Source organism: Crotalus tigris, unplaced genomic scaffold (genome assembly GCF_016545835.1).
Source record: "Crotalus tigris isolate CLP2741 ecotype Arizona unplaced genomic scaffold, ASM1654583v1 scf7180000017834.3080900, whole genome shotgun sequence".
Classification (NCBI taxonomy): Eukaryota; Metazoa; Chordata; class Lepidosauria; order Squamata; family Viperidae; genus Crotalus; species Crotalus tigris.
In genome coordinates, this window is record NW_024096662.1 from 2,454,593 (window position 1) to 2,477,775 (window position 23,183).

Sequence of the window (23,183 nt, forward strand, 5' to 3'; positions counted from 1 at the left end):
ATTCCTAAGATTTGTCAGATAAATTCTTAATTACTATGGTTTGTTCTCAAGAATCTCAATAGTTTTTAGGAAAAAAACCCTAAAATTTTCTGAGCATTTAAGAGTGACAAAATTCTCTGTAAATGAAGAAATTACCCTAGGAAAATTTATGTTATTTCTTTGGTTGGGTTTCCCAACTACCCAGCTTCATCATCTCCACCACCCGCTCCAGATTGCCTTTTCGATTTCCAATGGGCCTTGGAACTCTGGAAAATGGTGGGATGGAAAAGAAAAGAAACTATCCATGCTACTCTGGGGCCCTCTGCAATTTCTTTTCAGGAAGCCTGAAATAACATAGGTAACATTCATTTCAGCCACTGATGCTATTGATTCTCTGAGATTATGTTCCCAGTGGGGTATTTGTGCTGCTATTGGTGGACTTGCGTGGTCTTAAGTCAAGAAATGCTTCAGAAGGGTCAAAATCATCATACTGAATTGAATCCATAAACATTTCACATACTATTGCAGCTGAGGAAGCACTGGGTAAAATTCAACTGTAAAGATCAGCTATACAGTAAATTTTCCTGAAAAATTTATTGGTCTTCCAGGCTATTGGTGTGGCCGTGTTTTAGCGGAGTACTTCCACAGTCTCAGAAGGGCTGCAGAGAGATAAGCCATCTGTAATTGTCCTAGGCCAGGGGTCTTCAAACTTGTCCTTTTATGACTTGTGGACTTCAAGTCATAAAAGGGCTAAGTTTGAAGACCCCTGGCCTAGGCACTCAACCAGTTTCCATTACTACCCATTGCGTTATTCCATCCCTAGCCATTGCGGGTGTGTGGATTTAACCACATATTTTTTGTGCCTTCAAGTTAATGCTGACTCTTGTCAAATGCTTGGACAAGTCCTTGCAGTTTTCTTGGCAAGGTTTTTCAGAGGTGGCCTACTATTACCTCCTTCCTGGGGCTCAGAGAAAGTGACTGGCCCAAGGTCACCCACTTAGCTTTGTGCCCAAGGCACAAACTAGAACTCATGGTCTCCCAGTTTCTAACCTAGTACCTTAACCACTACACCAGATTGGCTCTCAACCACATATTAATAACTTTAAAATATTGCCATTTGTACAGTAATTCCAACCACACCAACCTGTGGATGAGTAGAGCAGTCTTCAGGGACAGAAAGACTTGTCTCTGTTGAAGACAGATTATTTTCTTTTGCTTTGTCCAAACTACTTATTAGAACAGAATTATTTTCTCCTTGTTTTTCATGACTGAAGTTCTTCATTTTAAGCTCTACACCAGCTTTATAATCTTTGCTGTTTTTATCTTTGCAGCTCTTTTTGAAAAGTAGCTTCCCATTAGCTATAATAATAGATGAGAATCTCTTAATGTCTTCAGGAAGGGTACGAGCCACCATAACAAACTGATCCAGATTATCTGGGTTACTCTGAGGTTTCTTAATAGCTAGAATCTCAAGTGACCACTTGCTTTTGTTTAAAGCATCTCTGGTTTGTACCAGAATCTGAAAGGAATCTGAGAGAATATTCAGCTGTTTTTTAATTCTTGCTTGAAGCTTAGTATCTGATCCCAAAGCTGCAATTCTTTCAATAGTTTGAGCAAATTTCAAAAACTCTCCCAAAGAGACTTTTATGTGATCAATTGCTCGGTGGATTTCCTCAATGTTTCCTTCTAAATATTCTTGGTATCGCCACTTACTGCTCACAAAGATCATTAGACTTGCAACTGAACTGGATACGCTATGCTGCAGTTTAGTCAGGGTGTCTATAGCCAACTCAAGCTCCATAGTTGTGTCTTTGACAATTTCTTCCGAAAACGTTGATGAAAAGGACTCAGTAGAAGAACTTGACAATGTGGATAGGGTGCTGGCCCTACTATTTTCACTGGAAACAGACAATCTATCTTGGTTCACATTGCATTCTGTGGATGATGGCAAAGGAATAATGTATGGGTTATCTCCTGAATTGTAATTATTTTCCTTCTGTTGTGCCAAAGCAATAGGCGTTCCTTTTGGAATATCATAATGAGTCGATTTCTGGCTCTCCTTTTCAGTCCTGGTAGACAAAACATTGGAAGGAACATCATAGTTGCTAGCTGGACGCTGCACAAACGTATCACAGATGGATGGTATGTCATAAAGAGGAAGCTCTGGGCAAGTTAATTTCCTATGTATAGGTGGAATATTATATGATTTTAGATTTACTGATTTCCCTTTATTATTTATTGGAGATAATTTTTGTGCATCAGAATCAAACCTGCTTGGTGGTATATCATAAAGTGCATGTTTCTGTGAGGAATGATTCTGAGAAGTTTGTATTAATTTTGCTTTGTCTGGTGCCACAGGTACATCATAGATCCATTCTGATTTCCAAAGATTTGGTAAAGTTTTGTAATGCTTTTCTGTAGAATTAGCAATGGGTTTAGTTGAGGATGTTGGGATGACGTACACCTGGAGAGGAGAACAAAGAATGATAGATTACTACTACTCCTTCATTTGTGTTCTCTTCTCTAATATTTATATTCATATATATATAGAACAAAAAAAGTTCACACAAATAATAAACCAACACATAAGAAGTGTAAAAATACCACAAGTAATCTACACTGGAGCAATTAGTAGTATTCTCCCTCTTTGCTCCTTGTGTAAAGGATCTGCCTATATCAACCTCCACTCAACAACTGAGAGCAACACTTTATGGGCTTGATGATGTGAACTCAGAGGGAACCTCTTGACCATCAAAATTTCTGTAACCTACCCCCTGTGATTCCACTTGAAGTATGGTCAGGATTTTAATCCCTTCGATATCCATCCTGTTTATTGAGAACTAATAGGCATTTCTTGCCATTCCTAGTCAACAGCTAAGGATAAAGAAGTGTCAACCAATATTGCTAAGCTATTGGCAAGTAAATGATTCCTCCTCTTGATCTCTCAGTTTTGCACCTAAACATATCCATCTTAAAAAGTAGTCATGGTGGATTGTTTCTACATAGTATGACACCATTACTCCATTGCATTCGGATTGCCCTATTCTGGCATGATGGCTTTTTGTTACTCCAGCATTACAGGATCAGATTGCTTGTTCAAGTATCCCCTTAGACAAGATCACAAACCTCAATGGAATTTAAGTTCTTCACTCTTGCAGGAAACAAACGTTCCTTGCTGAAGATTTGGTAGGGAGGAAAATTGTAGAATTTGTATACGATCAGTGCGGACTTTAGTTAATCAGATTTGCATCACTTCCTGGAAAAAAGAAGCCCGAGGTCCAGAGAAAGTCCATATGCTATAATGTGTTTGCTTGTCTTTAAGATGAGAGGAGACTTCAAGTTTTATTTTGAGAAAAACAGGTTTTTTTTGTCCTGTATGTTATTGGTGTTACACTTCATTTCTTCTCTGAAATAGTCATTGATTAATGGGCACTAGGAAGCATTTGGATTTCAGAGGCCTGATATAAATCCAAGCTTACACCCCAGCCTTTTGCAGTTCATATTTTAATTGCTTGCTCCTACTACAAATCCTGCTCACTCTGAATTTCAAGAGCTACACTTTGTATATAGATCTGAGTTCCCCATAGATGCCACAATCTGCCTCTTGAACAATTAACAGAGTTTCACATAACTCTATGATTCAGAACAACATATTTATTTAAGTATGCTCAAACTTACATCTTCCACTGCAGAGTCTTGCCATGAGCAAAATCTTGGCTTTTCAGGATTTGATGGGATATCATAAAGTTGCTGCACCTTTTCTGGGCACCATTCCATGAAAGGAACTGTTCTGGAGTCCTTTCTAGAAAATGGTGGAGTAGCAAGGCCCTAATGAAAGAGTTCAACATAAAAAAACCCGGTTACCACTAGCCATTCATTTATACTTTTCCTTCAGCTGATAAACAATTATACAGAGTTTTGTTGATTTGGCTCTCATTTGCATTCTTAGATGAACGCTGGGCCAAAGGAATGAGAGAATGGATATCTACAACACCTACAACAGTTTCCTCCAGCCTGACCTCTTCTTGATGGGTGAGTTTGCACATCTGTCAGATCCAACCAGAGTTTAAAGTGTTAACTGAGGAAAGATAATCTTTTCATCAGTATGTGGGACTTTTCCAAGCAACTTAAGTTGGAAAAGGATTTAGCAATCAAAGTATGAAGGTGAAGTTCACCAGGCAGTAACATACGGTAGGATAATTGGGGAGGTGAGAACTGAAGCAGGGGCCAACAATTGTGGCATTATTTTATTTCCATTTCACATAACTATATTGCTTTGGGTCACTATGGAAATGTCACTGAATACACTCAGAGTGGAAAGGCTGCAATAGAGGGTCTAACCAGAGGCTACTACCCTAGGTACCACTTAAGCCTGGAGCTGGCTTATTAGGGACTGCTAAGTTGAGGCTTAGAAGGTTAAAGGAAGATTTAATCTAGTGTTTGCTTAAAATTTGGAATCAGAAATAAACAACACTGTGAAATATTAGCCTGCAAGATTGGCAGGAGGTGAATAGACTCAATACTCTCTTTATACTGTACTTCACATTCCATAGTAGGTAGATGGTGGGTTTTGTTGTTTAGTGAACAACTCTGGAGTTGTGTAAAAAGCATCTTTGGAGACCATCTTTGTTCTAATATCAAGCAAAATTCAACTCGTAGGACAGTATATTTCAGCAAAATAACATGTTTAATTTTTAGGAGATTAAACGTTTGCCCATTCCTGACTTAAAGAATGTGCACTAAAGACTCTGAATTCAGATATGTATGTCCAGCTGTGAACTGGCACATTTCAAGTTCTTCAATGTTCACCCTTATGGAACTAAACATAAATGTACTAACATAGAAAAATATTCTGATAAATATTTTCTGATAAATAAATATTCTGATAAAAGCTAAATAGAGGTCTAAGCACATCTTAAGGAAAGAGCCCTGAGGCTTGCATGGCTCCTTAGTATATGACCATCTTCTCTAATTTTGTCCCTTCTAGATATATGAGCTCCATCTCCAGAATACAGGCTGGAGAAGGCTACATAAAATAAAAGAGGCTCTGTCACAATGCACTGAAAGGATATGGGCACCAGATGGCAGAGTATCTTAAAAACAAAACAAAATATGAACTTTGAAGATTTAGACCCAAACAGATTTTGCAAGCAAAGCACAGCTTTAAGAAGCTTGTCCAAAATTAGGGCAAATGTGACATGAATATGTTACAACACCACAGATGTCACAGGTATGAATCCATGATCAAAAGATGAAGAATGTTTGCAGGAATTGAGTATGGCCAGTCTAGAGAAAAGAAGCCTAGGGGGGAGATGATAGCAGTATTCCAGTATTTAAGAGGCTGCCACAAAGAAGAGGGGGTCAACTTATTTTCTAATGCATCAGAAGGTAAGACAAGAAACTGGATGGAAACTAATCAAGGAGAGAAGCAAGCTGGAATTAAGGAGAAACTTCCTAACAGTGAACCAGGAGAACAGCTTTGCCTTCAGAAGTTGTAAGTGCTTCATCACTGGAGGTTTTTAAGAAAAGACTGGACAGCCACCTATCTGAAACGATATAGGATTTCCTGCTTGAGCTATTCTGATTGATTGATTGATCAGGCTACTTCTCCAAAATATGTAACAGCTATTGGCGGAGAGGCAGGATTCTTCATTTTGTAAATTGCATAAAGGCAGCAGTTTGTTAAATCCTGTAGTGTCATTTCCTTGTACTTGCTATGGAACAGTGCTACATATGCTTACACAATTTAGAAAGGACATATATCAGTAGAAATAATGTTGAAGTAACCACCTAGAGACAATCCAGCAAACAATTGCCCAGTAAGGTTTGATTTCATGATTCTAATCTAAGAGTTCCAGCAATATTGAGCAAAAATAGTTCAGACTAAAGAGGTAAGCAAGGAACAGGCTCACACACCTTGGGGAATGGTGTAAGGCAGCCTTTTTGAGTGGCAGAGGTGGTGCTAGGGCCGAAGTGAAAGCCTGGGGCCTTCAGGCCCAGCCTTAGCAATGCTGCCATTGTGTGTATGAGAGGGGGGGGGGGAGCAGCAGAATCAAGTAAGGAATTTTCTGAATTTTTCATATGCTGAGTCCAAAAAAGATGGCCATCCAGATATAGAATAAATATAAATTGAAATCTACCCAATTTTTCAGATTTCCTCCATTTTCTTTTCTGATGTGACTTTAATACAACCTTGCCAATCAAGCAATGATGGCAACTATTTTCAACCATCAGCTTGCTATGTCCACCATGCTCACCTGAATCAGCAGGGATCCAGAATGCTGGGATGTTGGAATGTCATAGACATCATTTCTTTTTTCCGGGGCTGATGCCCAAGTAGCTCTCGGAAGAGTGAAGAGGTGCTTGGGAGAAGAAGGGGGAAATGATGAGATCAAAATGACACTGATATTACCTGTGAACATTTTATGAGCTGCTGTTCTTTCAAGTGATGCTTCATCAGTATTTGTTAACCATTTAATGAAAAGGTGCTTCTCCTACAGATAGTTATTAACCTTGAAAAGTATGTGTTGTTTGCTCATGAAACTGCTGTTTCTCCCCCCCCCAACTAACCTATTAATAGCTGGTGGATGAAACTAAGGACACACAAAAGAAGCGAAACATCCTTTGTGATTATTGAATAGTGTGTAAATTAGAGAATTCAATCTGTTGAAAAAGTACCAAGAATTTATGCTGCTTCATTTTGTCTAAGTACTTTGCTGATCAGTCAGGAAAACTGGATAAACCTGAGATTTTTTTTTTTTTTTACAATTAGGTTTGTTATTGATTGCTAAAGTTTGCTAGCTGTTTAGAATAAAAACATAAAATCAATTTAAACTTTAAATGTTAAAGTTCAAATGATCAACAATTAAAGTCTCTATAAAAAGATGTGTTAAGAGTATTTTAAAAGGATGACTGCTTGATAAATTTTATCTACTTTTAACCACAAATTGAGCCCAGAATTTCTGATCCTAAGTGGGACAGTTATTAAGTGACTTTTGCCCCATTTTACAACGGTTCTTGCCATTAAGCGAATCACTGCAGTTGTTAAGTTAGTAACATGGATGTTAAGTGAATGTGGCTTCCTTATTGACTTTGTTTATCAGAAGGTCACAAAACGGGATCACATGAACCCAGGGCGCTGCAACCATCATAAACACGAGTCATGAAAAAGACACAATTAGCAATTGAGTAAAAGTAAAGGTTTCCAACTCTAAGGTGTGCTGCTCATCTCTATTTCTTCTCCGAGGGAGCCAGCATTGTCCAAAGACATTTCCGTGGTCATATGGCCAGTGGGATTATATGCCGAGGCACATAGAACACTGTTACCTTCCCACCGAAGTGGTACCTATTTATCTATTTTCGTTTGCAAGCTTTCAAACTGCTAGATGGGCAGAAGCTGGGGCAAGTATCAGAGGTACCCGTTAAAAATGAATCTTTAGCCACTCTACCAACCTTTTTTTTAATTACAAAGAAGAGGAAAGGAAGGACAAATACAAATTTCTTGTTTTTAAGTATCCTCTTCCTTTTCCCCCATTCCAAACTAAAATTGAACGTGGGGAAATATTAAAGCAAAAATAAGAAAAGCCACAGGACCTGATGATATCCCAGTAGAAATTTTAAAATTGCTGGAAGACAGTGGGAAGAATTTTTTACTGCAGCTCTTCAATCAGATATATAAAACAGGAAAGATACCAAATGATTGGCTAAAATCAACCTTTGTGACAATCCCCCAAAAAATAAATGCAAAGAAGTGTACTGAATACAGAACAATAAGCTTAATGAGTCATGCCCTGAAAATATTCTTGAGAATAATTCACACAAGAATATACACAAAACTGAAGAGCGTCTAGGTAACACAATTTGGTTTCAGAAACAATCTTGGTATACAAGATGCACTATTCAGCATTCAAGTTCTTGTACAGCCTTGCAGAAATGTCAGTCACAGTGTTTACATGTGTTTCATTGATTTGAAAAAGCTTTTGATAAAATAAGACACAGCAAACTATTAGAAATCCTGAAACAAGGGGGCTAGATGACAAAGACATCCAAATCATAAAGAATCTGTATTGGCATCATATAGCAAATGTGAGACTAGGCCAAAAAATACTCAGCTGATGCAGAAATAAGAAGAGGGGTCAGACAGGGATGTATTCTGTCTCCACTGTTGTTCAATATCTACTCTGAGTCAATCTTCAATGAGGCACTGGAGAACATCGATGCTGGCATCAGAGTAAATGGTTTTGGATCAACAACTTAAGATATGCTGAAGATACAGTTCTGTTTGCCAGTAAGCATGAAGACCTTCAGCTCATCAACAGAGTCACAGAAATATCTGAAAAATACAGCTTGAAGCTTAACACCTCAAAAACCAAGATCATGGTTGTCAGTAAACAACATGTTAATTTACCACCAATAAATTCAGAAGGAGTACCACTAGAAAAAGTTGAAAGGATCACGCACTTCGGTTCTAATTTACATGAAAGCTGGGACATGACTACTGAAGTAAAGGCAAGGATAGAGAAAGCTCAAACAGCATTCTTCAAAATGAAAAATGTGTTCTGCAGTCACGACATAAGCCTAAGACTGAAAATCAGGCTTGTTAGATGCTATAATTTTTCTATCCTGCTCTATGGAGTAGAGAGTTGGTCTCTGACAGAAGGCCACCTGAAGAGACTAGAAGCATTTGAAATGTGGATTTACAGGCAGCTGTTATGTATAAGCTGGGTTGATAAGATCAGAAATGAGATGATAAGCCGCCTGGGAAAGCCAAGGGAAATCATCAAAACAATTAAAAAACAAAAATTAGAATATTTCGGACATGTGATGCAACACCCAGAAAAATACGGCATCCTCCATTTAATCCTCCAGGGAAAGATTGAAGGCAAACGAGGTCCAGGCAGAAGAAGAACATTGTGGCTTCAAAATCTAAGGGACTGGTTTGAACAAAACTCAGCAGCACTTTTTCGTGCAGCTGCTGATAAAAACAGGATCGCCAACATGATCGCCAATGGCACAAGAAGAAGAAGAAGTGGGGAAATATTGCAGATCTGAAATGTATCGTGGATAAGATAAGCTTGAGGATAACATCTTTTATTAATGTCTATATAATTCAGTAATGTAGGAAAACCATAATAATCAGCTAAAAAACCTATCACAATGAAGATGGGAGGGATAGTGATAAGAGAAAAATATCAAGAAAGTAAAAGTTGGAGTGTGTATCAATGATATAAAAGTTGCAACATCAAGGAAAGAACCTTTGTCTAGACTAGCCTATAATTTATTTTCATGAACAAACAGAGACTCAACCCAAGATCTCCTTGAACTTATTCTAGTATTCTAACTATTATACCATTTTGGTATTAAATATTAGGGACTCTTTAAAGCTAGATTTTGAATAATTCTCAGATACTCCAGCCTCTTAAAATTTTGATTGGGCTAAGAAATCTGATTTAAATACATGCAAAGATTACAATACACACCAGCACTTGTACTTCAGATATGAAGAAGATATCAAACATCAAACAAGGGACTAAAGAATAGATTAGATGTACATAAGTCAATTTTACAGGTATTTAGTAGTTCAATTATAAAGAAGTGAATGGTTTGGGGGTTTTTTTTGGGGGGAAGCACTGTGTTGTGAATTATTTGCTGCTTAGGAAATTTCAGAGAAGAAACACTAAGGATTGAGGGATATGCCAAATGTCATATTAGACTCTAAAAGAGATGGCTAGCAGTCTGACTGGTTGTCAGCAGCAGCTGATTCTACTACAGCTAACTCTGTGTGATTCCAGTCTATTGCTCTATTTCTATTCCTGCACTAGCTGGGCATTTCACCATATGTGTTCTTTAAGCCTAAGTGTTGTGGTGAAGAATTGCTTCAGGACATTTGTTCTCTGTGGAAACAGCTGCAGTCATAAGTCAGATGTAGCCGGAGAAAACTTTACGTTCACATTGTTAACATTTGAAAGCTTGGTGTTTTTCTTTATAACTTCTTTTAAAGAACTGGTAAAGCTAGTTATAATTACCATACTTTATCAATCTTATCAAGTGCTTAAGAACATGGACTTATCAGATCAACAGCAAAAATGCCACCTGGCCTGCTGTTCTACTTCCAATAATGATTCAAGTAAAGAATTATTAAAAGCCAAGATGATGACACTCAAGGGTGCCTGATGGTGAGATGGCGAGATTAAAATAAAATAAAATAATAAAAATAAAAATTGTTAGGGCAAATTCTTTTGCTCTTAATTGTGGCTTTCCTGGTGTTTTTAAGTAATCTTTCATTGCAATTCTCATATCATTATATTGCCCCAAACCAGCAAAAAGTATATGGCAGTGGTGGCAAACCTATGGCATACATGCCAGAGGTGGCACTCAGAGCCCTCTCTGTGGGCATGCGTGCTGTGCCCCGGAGATGGCGAGGGACTGGCCCCTGCTGCCCTGGCCCCGCCCACCCATTCTGCCATGACCACTGCAGCTATGCCCACCCGGCACTTGATGATAAATAAATGGGTTTTGGGTTGCAGTTTGGACACTGGGTGTCTAAAAGGTTCGCCATCACTGGTATATGGAGTTTATGGAAATTATATTCCAAAACATCTGGAAGAAATTAGGCTACATAATTCCTGTGCTTTTTTTTTCTCCCCAAGTATTCAGAGCAGAGGGTACTCCAATTTCTAAGTGTAGATATTAAATATTAGGCCCCCTTAAATTGATTTGAATTTCATAAAGTTACTATCTGATATGTGAAGTACTTCCTTTGTTATTGTAAATTATTGCAAGAATTATTATTGTAAACCTTCTCCCTCTAGTCTGAGCCTGCCCCAGTTGGGAGGAGGGCTCAAGCAGAGAATTAATCAGGACTCATTACGTAAACACAACAAGTCAACCCCCCCCCATTCCCCTCCCCCCCTGTATTTGAGATTTATCTAGTCTTTCCCGGGTGAAAGCTGCAGTCTGGGAAGATTCCTATATGATAGTGTGTCACCCTTACTGACTAGGAATTTGGGAAGATGTAATCCAAGCATCCAAATAAAATTTGAAGAATTCCGTGTCTTCAAGGGTGTCCCAAACTTGTTGACTATAATTTTTACTGAATGGCACACCAAATGTCACTGATGTAACACAGAAACAGATTGTATTCTATTTAACTAATTAATTTTTTATATTTCAATGTATATTAAATTTATATTAATAATTATGTGTATTATTATCCATTCTATCTAATTTTATTCACTCAACATTTTATTAACTTCTACAATTGATTCAATTATCACTAACTTTTGTAAAAAAACAAAAAAACAAACACCATTTCTGTGTAAAGTTGCTCAAAACTAAAAATCAATGATCCATTGGAAATTATGAAGTGATCTATCCAGTGGTGGGATTCAAATATGTGAACAACTGGTTCTCTGAGTGGATGCCGCTTCTGGAATTCCATTCTGGGCTTTGGGAACAGTTCTGCCGGTTCTGCCGAAGTGGTGCGAACTGGTTGAATCCCACCACTGGATCTATCAGTGAATTTCAGTGGATATACAATTTCTGTGTATAAGTAGATTGTTTATATATCTAACACAGCCTTCTTCAAATTGGTGTCCTCTGAATATGTGGGATCGTAACTACATGGGCAATGGGAGTTAAAATTCAATATTTTTTAATTCAAGCAGAGAGAAATAAATCTCTGTATCTTTGTACATGCCTACAAACAAAAAAGAAACAGCTGGGGATATGATGGAAAAGGAAGATTTAATCCATTTCTTCCTATCTTTATTACATTATCCATTTTCCATTTGACAAGCAGCATGCACCTTTACCTGATTTGATGAAGTCTCAGTCTTTTCACTGAGCAGCTTGGCAGCCAAAGCTGGTCCTTGGTACCCTTCTTGTGTTGGCAACAAGGAAGTAGAAGATGAAGATGAAGGTGGAGTAATCCAACCATCCATTTTTTCATAGACAGATAATGGTGCAGAAGTTCCATGTACTGAAGGAACCTGGTAGGTAGTCCAATGGTTGGTTGGCAGTCCTTGAAAATCTTGCTCAATGGAAGGAACCTCTGACAAAGTAAGAAGCTGGAGGCGATTGGCTGGTGCCAAGCCCTGCTTCCCATGAAGTGAACATTTCCACCAACCTTCACTCCCAACTATATTCTGTTCAAGAACAGTAAGGATGTCTCCTCTGCGAAAGGCCAGCTCTTCTGGACACTCAGCTTTGTTGTCATATAAAGCCTTGGCCAAGGTACTCTGAAGACAAACAAATTAAAAGTAAGGGAAGCTGTTGCTTCTCATAATTACTGAATTTATATTTAAGTTGCCATAAAGGTTTAAATGAGAGAGAGTTCAGTTCTATATTGTTCTGGGAGTCCTCTGTGTCCCATTTATTTAATCAACTAGCTTACATAAGTTACATAAATTCAAAGCTGCTAATTATCATTCTCACTCAATTGCAGATATAAGACTGATGGAGATGCTCTCACAAGTAAATGATCTTCTGTTACAAAAAACACCTGGGGCTTTCTGTTTCACATGTACAGTAATGTCAATATTGTAAAGTGTTTAAATAAATCTATAGCACACACTGGGCCTGCACAACATATGTGTTGTGTGTGATCTATTAGATTTGGCCTGATCCACAAAGGTTTTTCTTATCATCAATTGTGTTTTCTACTCCTATTTTTAAGAAGTAAGTTCAAAGTATATGAAGATGAGAATACAATCACACATAAAAATGAATAGGCAATATCTGCAGAAATCCTTAGTTTTACATTATCCCATAGATAAATGTTTAAATCTAACTTCGTAAGAGATGCTCTAAAACCACATGTTTTCAAAGCCTTTGGGATTTCCCAGATTTTGTTGCATCTACAATACTAGTTTGTAGAAGCAGTTCCTTTGCCTCAGCATTCTCTAGTTGCCTGCATAAATGAGGAAGTATTTCTTGGTTGGTTTCTACATTGCCTGTAAATGTCTTGTCTTTCTTTTATCCGGGACCTTTTGAGAAGACCACACCAATTCAAAATAAAAGTTACCATGACAATAGAAGAACCACAGGAAATTGAGATGTTACTATCTAACATATCTGAAACCAATGTGAGAACCCCCAAAATTGATATAGATCAGACTTCCATAAAGAAAAAAAAATCTTACGTTTTTAGAAATAGAATTCTGTTAGAGATAAAATTCATCAACTATATACAGAATGTGAGAAATGAGTAATGGGAAATTATTATCATGGAATGTGAACTTCAACACATAACCTTTATTAAGTACTAAATTTAGTATTAAAATATACCAATGTGTGAACAAGTCAGCCTTCATATCTTTTCCACAAGGCTATCAAGTCTTATCATTATGTAGGAATTTTTCATGTGTATGTGTGAAGACTTATTCTAAGAAATTAATCAGGTATGGAAGGTCACAGCTGCTTCAACAAGTTACACATTGCCCGTTTTTACTAGAAATGTATTTATTCCTTGATTTAGAGAAGAACCTGTATTTGTCACTAGTTTTCAGTGTAATGAAAGAAATTTTGCTTCTGAAATTCTGCTAAAGGAGAAGAGAATGTTGAAAAAATTCTTGGGATTGGTACAGTGTTGGTGGTACTTACTTAGTTATCCCAGTTACTCTTAGTTACCCCAGTTATCAAAGAGCCCTCGTTTTCACTGAAAAGTTCTCTCTTGGTTTTCACCGGCTTTTTCCACTTTCATTAAATTCTAACAGAAGAGATCAGGAGATTGTTCCTCCTATGCCATATGGGATTTTTTTTTTTCAAAAGAAAAGTGTGGACATCTACAAAGGCTTTAGAACAACAGAAAATATGGAACAGAAAAAAATGATATGCATAGCAGGTGCAAAGCACCCCACTTCTGAAGTTTGGTGTGTAACAATTGAGTTAGATGTAATATTTCCTTGGGTTCTTCATGGAAGAGACTTTATTCTTATATCTCGTATCTGGTTGTCATGGAGAAAATCTGTGTGGTCATTAGGAGTCAACAGTGACTTGATGGCACTTAGTCAATTTCATGTCTGGTTTTTGAAGGAATGCATATGCATATCCCTTCTTTGCTTTTCAGATAGGGAGGATAGCTCCAGGCTTCCTAACTGGGTGACTGAGAACTTCAGCAATGGAAGGATTACAGAGGACCAACCATCCAAATTCGTTTTCTACTGGAGATATCTTGCAATCTTGACAAGCTATTATAGAGCTAGAATTTTACCCTTAAGAAACAGTTGAAGAAATGTTCTTCCCCTGGAGAAATTCAAAAAAAACTTCCAACCAACTTTTTCTCCCCACAAATTTGGGGGAGAATTTCAGCTCTGCTACCTACAAATTCTCTTTACTCCATGCTGTCCAAATGACGAGGCTGCCAGAGACAGCAGGTGCTGATGAATGGGTCCCTTAAGCCAGCCAGCTGCTCTCAGGTTTTGCTAGGATTAAATAAGATTTAATTATCAGACCGACTGGCTTCCAACAACAATAAAGAGAGGAAGATGGCCATCTTGCTCTTGGCTTCAAGCTGCAAAATAATTTGGGCCAGCTTAATTTATGAGCTATTTTTATTTTCAACTGGCAATGAAATCTACAAAAACATAGTGGAAGATATTGATACAAGCAATAAAGTCAAGGCTTTTTAATTTGGGTTTTACTGTGGCAGATCACGGCTGAAGGAATTACTGTTGACCTCTCTGGGAGCCACATTTGGAATGGAAAGAGTGCATTCTGCAGTTCTACTCAATAACTACTCAATGATACCTTGAACCAATCTGATCAGCTCTGCATAACTTTAAACCTAGGACTGACTTCTCAACCTGAACTACTTATCTTATTGAGTTGCCATGAAGATTACCTTACTTCATTTCCTACTTTAGGCTTCAGATGTCTTTACTTAACAATATGAGTGCCTGCTCTTAAGTAAGATTTGAACATCTACTAACCAGAATCACTGGCTAATAAAATGTGCTCTTTGCCACAAGTACTGATTAAAAATGTGAAAGAAACTTCTAGGACTGTTCTAGTTTATTTCATTTCCTCATCAACTTTACTAAGTATTATTCCTTCCTATTCACAATATTGTCAGGAGCCATTACATCCATATCATCATGAACTTTGAAGATTGAGGAAGGAAATTCAAGATTGGGGAACTCAATCATTCACCCATCCTTCTAGTTTATGGAAAAAAAGAGTGGGTGGAAAGCAGAATTTATGAAAAGATTCTTGCACCACTATCAACTTTTTATAAAGCTTGGTAGTAGAAGGACTGGAAAGAAAATGTCCAGCACAAGCATCTTGATTTTGAGTAGTAGGGCTTCAAATTGAATGTCATGGGGGTTGGAGATGAAGATCCTAAAATGACAACTTTGAATCAAAATTTGATTGTTGTAGGACAGGGGTATCAAACTCACTGTGTCACGTGACGTGTCGCAATGTATCACGACATTTTTCCCCTTTCCGGAGCTGGTGCGGGCATGGCTTCCGCATGATCCATGTGGCCCGCGGGCTGGCAGTTTGACACCTTTCTTGTAGGAGGAAGAGAGTGTTCCTAAATGGGGGCCTAATAAGTTGCTTAATAAAAAATCAGGGAGCTAATTGACTCATAAAATTCATGGCCTTGCTGTCCATACACTAATGTACAGCCTAAGGAAATAAAAAAAGATGCACTTTAATTTTCAACAAAGAATGCAAATATGCCTTTATAGATATAAGAAAGACTTGATGGATATTGTAACTGAAAAATACAGTTTAATAAAAAGAACAGAAACAATAGGAGAGTAAGGGCATTATATATTAAAATATCTGCATCTAATGTGCTATTATTGTTAACAGAATCCATTAAATCAGCTCAAGATTTTTTGGGTTTTCAGTATTTGAAGAAAAGGATGAAGTTATTTTTTTTTCTTTTTAAGTAGATTATCAAGGCCAGATGTAAATTCATCCAACTAATCCTGACCTGAGGCTGCTGTGCCTTGTCATTGTGGTAACTTTTTCCAAGACATGCTGTTAGATTTGAAGAGAATGTTCACAAGAATCGCAGAAACATGCCTTAAGCCCTGAAAACTTCCTCTTATTATTATTCCCCTTCCTATACCATTTCAAACAAATGGTTGTCCAATCTCTTCTTAAAAACTTCCAGTATTGGAGCATTCACAACTTCTGGAGACAAGTTGTTCCACTGATTAATTGTTCTAACTGTCAGGAAATTTCTCTTTAATTCTAGGTTGCTTCTCTCTTTGATTAGTTTCTATCCATTGCTTCTTTTCATGCCTTCAGGTTCTTTGGAGTATAGCTTGACTCTCTCTTCTTTGTGGCAGCCCCTGAGATATTGGAACACTGCTATCATGTCCTTCTCTTCATTAAACTAGACATACCCAATTCCAGAAACCGTTCTTTATAAGTTTTAGCTTCCAGTCCTCTAATCATCTTTGTTGCTCTTCTCTGTAGTCTTTCTAGAGTCTCAACATCTTTTTTACATCATGGTGACCAAAATTGGATGCAGTATCCCAAGTGTGGCCTTACTAAGGCATTATAAAGTGGTATTAATACTTCACGTGATCTTGATTCTATCCCTCTGTTAATGCAGCCTAGCACTGTGTTGGCTTTTTTGGCAGCTGCAGCACACTGCTGGCTCATATTTAAGTGATTGTCCACTGGGGACTCCAAGATCCCTCTCACAGTTACTATTATTGAGCATGGTGCCACCTATGCTATACTTGTGCATTTGGTTTTTCTTGCCTAAATGTAGAACCTTGCTTTTTTCACCATTGAATTTCATTTTGGGTGAGGACTGGTTATAACTTCGAACATTAACTAAATGAGTGGTTGTATAAAACTAGACATATCACTGGAAGCTAAGATCCAATTTACTTTGACCAAATACGTCTGATTTCCTTTGGCCATGTTATGCATGCAATTAATTGGAGAAGGCCATGATGCTAGGAATGGACAAAGAAGAAGATGCAAACAAAAGAACACACTGGCTTGATAACGTCAAGTCTGATGCAAAATTGAACATAAAACGATTGAAAGGAGCTGTGTGTTTGACAGACTAGCATGGAGAGCACCTGCCTATAAAGTCACCAAGAGTCAGACACGACTAAATGGTTAAAAACAACAAATAACAACAAATCAAGGACTACCTTACTGTTATACAGTATGCATAAAAGAGTTCAAGCTGTAGTAACCAAAGGCCATTCCATCTGGGACAGTCCATGCTAAGAATCCACAATATGGTTTCCATGGCTGTGGAAAGCTCTGTGTTTTTTGAAATTGAGAGAATGTAAATAATGCAGATTCTTTGTCTTAGAAGATAATATTTGTAGCTCAGGGTTGAACTGTGCACTGTGCACTTATGGTGTTATCTAGTTTGGTAATGAAACGTCTGCAAGAAAATCACCAACCTCAGAGAGCATCAAGGACCTAGAGTTCATCTCTTCTCTGTTCCCCCTCCCCTTTGCTGCCCTTTGACCTCCTTTTTGTCAGTTAACATTTTTTTATCTTTGTTGGTATTTAATATACTGTATAAACATAAAATTATATTTTTGCTAGCTCTGCCGATGGCATGTCTGCTTGCTCTGATCTGTGTGCTGTTTATAAACTAAACTGGGAATTACTCCCATTTGCTCTTCCAACACAGCAGAATAAGAAGGCCTGGTTAAGATTCTTGGTGGTTTGCAACCATTCTTAACTGCTTCCTTTACTGCTTCCTGGGGCAGTGAGGTGGGTGAAAGCTTGCTATAGATATAGGAGCTGCTGCTTATGGCATCGTATTTATGCCAGTATTGCCATCCAAAATAGGACAGTGTGGGTATATTAGGGCTGAATTCCAGGACTTTCTAAGAAAAATGTAGGAGAGCTTTCTACTAAACCAATATTTAAATAAGAGTACAGCATTGTGCAAGTTCTGCTGAGTTGTAGTTTGCATCAAAAGCATGTGGCTTATATTTTTACCATCACATTTGCTGAACAGGAACAGCTGCTCTAGAGAATTAAGGGAAGACATGCAGATTGTATCAGTGTCCTGTTGTTGATAACATCCATTTCGCCTGCTGAGATGGCTTAGAAACAATGAGCTCCTTCTTCTCCCTGCTTGATCATCCTCTCCCTTTGCCTGTCTTAACAGCTGCTAGAAATGGACAACAGGCCTGTTTGCCTCATGGAATAATTATTTTAAACAAACTGAGGTGTTCTAACAGATATGTCAGCCTACCGTTCTATTTTTTCCAATTCCCCCCCACACACACACACACACAAAAATGCCTTGATCTAACCAAATATTGCAATTGCTTTCCAACTAACCGTCCATGCATATTGCACCGGGGAAATGAAAAGTTAACATTTTAATGCAAGAATTAATTTTTTACAAGGGTCAGCTGTTGTAGGATAATATGGCATTATCTGGTTATTTGGATGGGTAATGGAATGTCTGCCAGTGAAAACCAAGCTTAGAGAACCTTCTACAACTATGCATGCCAGCCCCGAGCTACCTACAGATAGTCCTCGACTTACAATAATTCATTTAGTGACTGTTCAAAGTTACAACAACACTGAAAAAAGTCACTTACAACAGGTCTTCATATTTATGAGCATTGCAGCATATTTATGAGCAGTCCCATAATCAAAATTTGGACACGTGTAAACTGGCATATTTTTTTTTTTTACAAAGGTTGCCGAGTCCTAGGGTCATGTGATCAGTATTTGCAACCTTCCCAACTCACTGCTGACAAGTCAGTGGGGGAAGGTGGATTTGCTTAATGACCACAGTTCATTTAACAACTGTAGTCATTCATTTTAACAACCGTAGCAAAAAAGGTCGTAAAATTGGGCATGACTCACTTAACTACCTTGCCTAGCAAAGGAAATTCTAGTCTCAAACTTGATTAGTCGAGGACCACCTGTATATGTTCTACTATTGTCACTTCCCAATTCAAAACACACAAAGAGTAGAGAAATTCCTAGTCAATACCGTAGGTTGATTTCTTTTATGAGTCAAGTATAGATGGAGTGAGGTGACAATATGAGCTACCCATCCCAAAGGTGCTTTTTTTAAAGAGGCAACTGGATTTTCTTGTTTTTCTTTGAAGGGGGTTTCACTTCTGATCCAAGTAGCTTCTTCAGCTCTGATTGGATGGTGGAGAATGGAAAGATTTAATCCCCACCATCCAGTCAGAAAGTCCAGTTGCCTCGTGAAAAGGCACTTTTGGGACATCCATGACCTGGATGACGGAGAATCTCCATAGACAAGAACTACCTGTGTTTTGTTCAAATCTAGTTCTGATAGCCCAACTCACTTTCCAAGATTTTTCATTTCCCTCCTACTGAGAGCAGTTTCACACACTTCTTTTTAATCCTAATTTTGCAATCTTTCTCTATTATTTTATTTCCTCCCAGTCCTATGCATATTCTTACACCGAACATAAAGATTAACTGTCTGAATCTAATCTCCAGTGGGATCAATAGGAAGGCCTTCCAAAGCTACCTTGCCTGGTGGAGGATCCACTAAGCAGAATCAGCCATTCTTCTTGACTTCCTTCCCTCCTTAGGTGTAATGGCAATTGAGGAAATCATCACCACAAACTCCATTATCTAATCACTCCAGAAGTAATGGGAAAAAAATAATAAGTTGTTTACACAAACTTAATTATATTTGAAGGACCCTACAAGATGAGATAAATACTGAAACCTTTTTTGACCCTAGGTGTACCTGAAGAGTGTGATTGGAATAAAGTCAAGATGGTGGTCACAAGTATGCAATCAAAGCTTTCTCTGTTTTTTTCTGTGTATATGTACATGCAATACCCGTGTGAACAATCCTGCTTTACCAAAGACTTGGCAAGTTGGCTATGCCTTTACTTCTCATTATTGCTTTTTCACCATTGCTTTTAACTCTTCCTTTAAATTGCTGCCATTTTTACTACTGCCGTATCAGAAGTTTAAAATATTTTTTATTAATGGTGCCTTGTCCCCATTCCATTCCTCTTTTTAATCTTATATCTGACATAATAGCTAAAGTAAGGCCATGTATGCTTCAAAAACAATTTGGAAAAAATGCTTTTTGTATGAACCTAGGGTCTCTCTGTCAAAAAGCTGTTTTGTTTTTCTCAAATTTCTGCAGCAAGCTGCTTTAAAAAGTCAATGATGCAACTCTTAAAAGCAGCCATATCTTTTTTTTTTTCTAGTTGGTGTAGAAATGTGAAAGAAGAGCGGTTCTTTTTCTTTGAGCAGCAGTAAAGAAATATTGCGTGTTTGCTCATCTCCAAAGCCATTCTTCCAAATCATTCTTTAACCATGTACTGTTCTAATGTAAAGTCTACACTGAACCACTGTCAGGAATAAAGCAACTGTGTATCAACAGTGGCTGTTTAATTCTGGATTCCAAATTTAGCATCCTAATCTCACTGACACCAGTAATGGAAGCCTGCTTCTAAAAATCCAATTTGAAAAGGAACAAATGGAAACCTTAGTCTCATTACATGGAAAAGTTGCAGTGGGACTATTTTGCTGAAAATATGGAAAAATAATGTACTTGTGATTTATATGTTCAATTATTAAATAGATTATAGAAAGAAGGAAGTTATACCTTAGAGAGGATAAGAATTGTTTGAATGCACTTAAAACTGCTGTAAAGAAGATTGGAAGTCATTTCTTGACATTTTGTCTTTCATTTCTTTTTCTCTTTTTCCTATATCTCTCCCAAAAGTGCTTTTCCAAAAGGCAACTTGACTTTTCTTTATTTTTTCCCCCACGAATCTGTTTTTCTGAAGAAACTTCTTGGAAGGAAAGTGTAACATCTTCAAGCAAAAAACAAAGAAAATTCAGTTGTCTTTTAAAAAAGCACCTTTAGGACAACCGTGACCTAGATGACTGAAAATCTCCATGTAGACATTCTATATCTCTCTTTTCTTTTTCATTTCTCATTCTTTTCTCACCATTTTTTCATTTACTTTCCTGTATTTTCTTTTTTCATCTAAATGTTTTTATTCTGTAAAAAAAAACTTTAATAAAAATTAACTAAAAGAAAAATAAAAAAAATTAACAGAGAGCAGTGTTCCAGCATTTCTGGTAGAGTTTTGAAAAAAACGTATTCAGTTACACTCACTGGAGTATATAAAAACAATTTGGAGAAACAGACAGCAAAAAACAATGGGCATTTTATGAAAGGTTTTACCTAGGACAGGCTTAAGATCTTGCCCTGGATATGCTCTCAAATAGAAGTTAATAGCATCAGTGATCTCCATAAGGCCAAATCATTATGCTGCCTGAAAAGATATTCAAGTTGGCTCCCCCCCTTTACCTTCCCATAAAACAAAACAAAAGAAAACACTATGACAATTATACAGACCCCTCAACCACGCCAAAGGCAACTGCAGCCCGGAGATAGGACACACTGAATGCTTCCATCTTTACTACCTTCTCATTTTGCCAGAAATTGCTTGCCTCCATCTCTTGTGACAACCAGTTCATTTTACCTGACAGGTCTGGGATGAGCCATCTATTTCTGCCATGGCACAATCAATTTTTCCCCATGCCTCAGACTTCCTATCCAACCCCAGCATATTATCTTATGAAAACATAACTTCCTCCCCGTTGCCAGAGGGTTCAGTTTTTAAAATCTACAAAAAACAGACCCATCGCTGAGTCCAACAGAGTAAAAAACTAGACTTACAAAGCTGTAAAACCACTAGCTTAATGTGGCTGAATTCCATTCTACCTGTGATGAATCCTGAATGGTTGATGCTTTTACTACCTACAGGAATTCAACAACTGTAAGCGTGGAAAGCAGAAGAGTTGCATTCTGAGCTGTCTTCCCATTGACTGGCTGGAGAATTCTGGGAGTTGAAGTCCACATAGCTTCAAGTTGCCAAGGTCGAGTAACACTGCTTGCAGACATTGGCATAATATTATCTTCCCCAATTCTCTCTCGAGCCAATTGCATTTGTGCTTATAGCTATTTAAATGGTACCTGAAGCATTTAGATTCAACAGAAATATAGTGTCTTTGCAGCTTATTTTCTTTTTGGTAAATGACCCAACATGCATGCATACAACTCAGAATATGTCACTAAATATTTTATTTGTTGTTCCTGTGTAATCCAGCATGAGAGTTTTCTTGCCTGAGGATTTAGTTAGAAAGTTATTGCTTGGATGACTTTTTCTGGCATTTTACTATTGGTTGGCTTTTTCACCGTTCTTTCAAACCCGTAGAAATCATGTTCATTCAATGAGCACTCAAGAGTCTTCACAAAATCAAGGCTAGCCTGCAGAATTTGCTGCCGCGAAAGTGATTGGGAGACCCACCAACTAATATCACTTTAAATGAAATTAAATTGTATGAAGTGAAGACTCAAATGAAGGAAACTCCATAGTCTATGCTGAAAAATATTAACTACAGCTCTTGTAGTCCCCTTGACAAATCATTATTAAGATTCCTCCTCTAATCACCCTGGGAAAGGAGCCAAGCTGACTCTAAAAGAAAATATTTTAATAAAATATTCCACCAGGATAAAAGTAGCAGGTTGTAATAACCTACTGGAGCATTAAGGCAGATGTCTATTGGATTCTTTCATCAGAAATAATTAAGCATTAATGTTCTTTTTCTAAAATCCTCATAAAGTGATACAAGGCATTTTTTCCCTTCCCCTTCCCTTCCCTGAAGTATCAGTTAAACTAAGGGGTGGATTGATAGAGTCATGTTCAGAAATAGCCAGGGCAAGAAGGTACAGGTGCAACTGACTGCTTGAAAAGTTTGAAAGGTGACTGACACATTCATCCTGAGCATCCACTCACACCCATCCAAGCCTACTTTATCACACTGGGGATGACTGATGGTGACCACGGTTTTTCTCACTGGCTGATAATGCTAGTTGGAAAGAGAAGCAAAACCAGAAGGAACTACGAATGGCTGTCCTTAAATTACCCTGCAACAAAGCTGTAAGGATAGAGCCACTCACAAGCCTTATTACCAGAGGTGTCTACAGACTACAAAGTCAAGCTTGTGGTTGTGAGAGTGCAACTGGAACCCCGCCCATTTTTAATGTATTGATTGCACTGTTGCGGCCACCTGAGGACATCCCTGCTCATTCTGGGATAGATTAGAACTTGGTGGTTGGAGAGCTACAAATCACACAGGTTCTTTTTTCCCCTTTTGAATGAAGGCAAGCAGAAATGCCCACCAACACGGCTAGGAGAAAAAGTCCAAAACTGATGTCCAGAGGT

General features: G+C 37.8%; 1 protein-coding gene and 1 long non-coding RNA gene across 5 annotated transcripts in view; one reads left to right on the plus strand and one right to left on the minus strand.

Annotated features, from left to right (window-relative positions):
• Positions 1-23,183, plus strand: part of LOC120307949 — a 55,248-nt gene that overhangs the window by 7,210 nt on the left and 24,855 nt on the right. For 2 of the 3 annotated variants that reach the window (XR_005556706.1, XR_005556705.1), the window contains exon 3: positions 3,929-4,011. This is a non-coding gene — a long non-coding RNA (uncharacterized LOC120307949). Of the gene's footprint in view, positions 1-3,928; positions 4,012-4,966; positions 5,346-23,183 lie in introns of those variants that run through there. The other variant, XR_005556704.1, reaches the window with a different exon arrangement.
• CASS4 (Cas scaffold protein family member 4) overlaps positions 1-23,183 on the minus strand; it is a 39,707-nt gene that overhangs the window by 3,721 nt on the left and 12,803 nt on the right. For both annotated transcript variants that reach the window (XM_039343263.1, XM_039343264.1), the window contains exons 2-5: positions 11,793-12,218; positions 6,237-6,341; positions 3,658-3,807; positions 1,124-2,443 (exon numbers count right to left, since the gene is read on the minus strand). In XM_039343263.1, the coding sequence (XP_039199197.1) occupies positions 1,124-2,443; positions 3,658-3,807; positions 6,237-6,341; positions 11,793-12,218 (2,001 nt within the window). The remainder of the gene's footprint in view (positions 1-1,123; positions 2,444-3,657; positions 3,808-6,236; positions 6,342-11,792; positions 12,219-23,183) is intronic.